This window comes from Nyctereutes procyonoides, unplaced genomic scaffold (assembly GCF_905146905.1).
Source record: "Nyctereutes procyonoides isolate TBG_1078 unplaced genomic scaffold, NYPRO_anot_genome, whole genome shotgun sequence".
NCBI lineage: Eukaryota > Metazoa > Chordata > Mammalia > Carnivora > Canidae > Nyctereutes > Nyctereutes procyonoides.
Genome location: NW_026575160.1, coordinates 20,236,020 through 20,238,239, shown reverse-complemented (window position 1 = coordinate 20,238,239; position 2,220 = coordinate 20,236,020). Strand labels below are relative to the sequence as shown.

The following is a 2,220-nucleotide window of genomic DNA, read 5'->3' as shown; positions in this document are numbered from 1 at the left end:
ATGTGCCCAAGTATACCCTTAGTTTTTTCCTAAAACTGTAGTACCATGAGAAATTAGACAGTTAGTTTAAAAAGTAAAATCTAGATTCATTTTGGTAAATTGTGAGAAAGAATTTAACTCTGGCTTTAGACCACTTTGATTTGAGTCTCCAATTCACTTCTTAACAGCTATCTACCTTCGGCAAGTCAGATCTCTCAGCTTTGATTTCTTGCTAAGTAGAATGTAGACGGTGAGGCATATGCCAGGCTTTGTGAGGATTAAATACAAAAGTGTAGTCAGAGCACCTAGAGCATCATGGATGCTCAGTCAACGTGAGCATTAACAAGTGATTACAGTCGTTGGTGTGAACTCAGGGTTGAGAGTAAAGGACCCCTTGAAGATACTGGAAACGAGGTGTAACTCATAGAAATGCTACTGATTGTGTATGCATCTTGGGGAACAGGTAGGGATAGCAGAGAGGCAAGGACAATCAGAAAAAAAAAAAACATCAGGAGATAAGAATTCAAAAATAAGATTAGGACAAGAGTGGGGACTTCAGGCTGTGAGAAGGGGAGTGAGGAGGAAGACTTAAATATTCAATGCCGGCAGGTTTTGTAGGGTTCTGAGTGACAAGCTAAGAAATTGAAGCTTGATTCTTGGAAAAAGAGAGGAACTCGAGATTTTTGAGCAAGGAAGTGGTATGGTATCTTCCTGATTTACTTGATAGAAACTCTTTTCTCCTCCATTGTAGTATTTAAAGATAGGATTTAAATTGATAATTGGTTAAAAACTAGATGTTGATTGGCTTGTTTTCAGGAGCACCTTTTGCTTTATGTTAAGATATTGCTAATGTTGGTTTTTTAAGTTTAGATAGTTGGATGATACAAAGACAGAAACTGATTATTACAAAAGTATAAAACAAAACAGAGCATCCTCCTATATAAGCTTGGCTGTATTTTTTTTGTACGTAATTTGGATCTACTATTGCTCTTGGAATTGACCTATGTTTGGAGGACTCTGTTTCAAATCCCAGCTCTGTCACTCTCTGCTGTGTGATCTCGAGAAGCTCTTAAAATGATCTGTGACTCAATGTCTTAGTATGCAAAACAGAGGCAAAAATAGAACCAACTTTAACATACATAAGTACTCTAGAGAGTGTAGAGCATAGTAGGTGCTCAATACATATTATTAGCAGTGATTGTTCAACTTAATTTGTAAATATTTTTACTCCATCAATCCTCATTTAGCAACAGCTTCAGTTACAGCAAACTTTGATGTGATCTGGCTGGAAAGGAAGAAATGTACGCTTATGGAGTATCTGTTATGCACTAAATAGCATCCTCTCTACAATAACTTTTTAAAAATTTAGAATGTGCTGGAAACTGGGTCTGGTAGTTATATATGTCATTTATTATTTCCATTGTGCTGATAAGAAAACTGAAGGTCAAAGAGAGTTTTAAGAAGTTTACTTCCAGTCTCGTACACCTAGCTAGTTAAAAGAGAGAGAATTCCAACTGAAGTGTGTGCAATATCAAAATTCAAATTATTCCTATCAGCCCGTCCTCTTTCCGCCATCTCTCCGAGCCGCCACAATGGTGCTCATGAATGTCCTGGCAGATGCTCTCAAGAGCATCAACAACGCTGAAAAGAGAGGCAAGCGCCAGGTTCTTATCAGGCCATGCTCCAATGTCATCATCCGATTTCTCACCGTGATGATGAAGCATGGTTACATTGGCGAATTTGAAATTATCGATGATCACAGAGCTGGGAAAATTGTTGTGAACCTCACAGGCAGGTTAAACAAGTGTGGAGTGATCAGCCCCAGATTTGATGTACAACTGAAAGATCTAGAAAAATGGCAGAATAACCTGCTCCCATCCTGCCAGTTTGGTTTCATTGTACTGACAACCTCAGCTGGCATCATGGACCACGAAGAAGCAAGACGAAAACACACAGGAGGGAAAATCCTGGGATTCTTTTTCTAGGGATGTAATTCATATGTGCAAATAAAATGCCTCAATGGAAAAAAAATTATTCCTACCAAGGAAATATTGTATACTATGGAAGACGTTGTGTGCTGTGAGTTAGAAGGTATGGGTACCATTGTGAGCACCGGTCCATAAGAACTCTGTAATTTTGTAAAAATATTTAATTTTTCTTACACTGTTAATAAAAATGGATATAATACTATTTCCCTACTTGTTTAAGAGTTGATGTAAAAATTCAATGAGGTAATAGATG

At 37.7% G+C, this 2,220-nt stretch overlaps 1 protein-coding gene across 1 annotated transcript; it reads left to right on the top strand.

Annotated features, from left to right (window-relative positions):
* Nucleotides 1–1,557: 1,557 nt before the first annotated feature.
* On the top strand, nucleotides 1,558–2,004 carry LOC129502902 (40S ribosomal protein S15a-like). Its single transcript, XM_055314766.1, has one exon. It carries the CDS (start codon nucleotides 1,572–1,574, stop codon nucleotides 1,962–1,964), a length of 393 nt encoding a protein of 130 aa, XP_055170741.1. The 5' UTR covers nucleotides 1,558–1,571; the 3' UTR covers nucleotides 1,965–2,004.
* The last annotated feature ends 216 nt before the right edge of the window (nucleotides 2,005–2,220 follow it).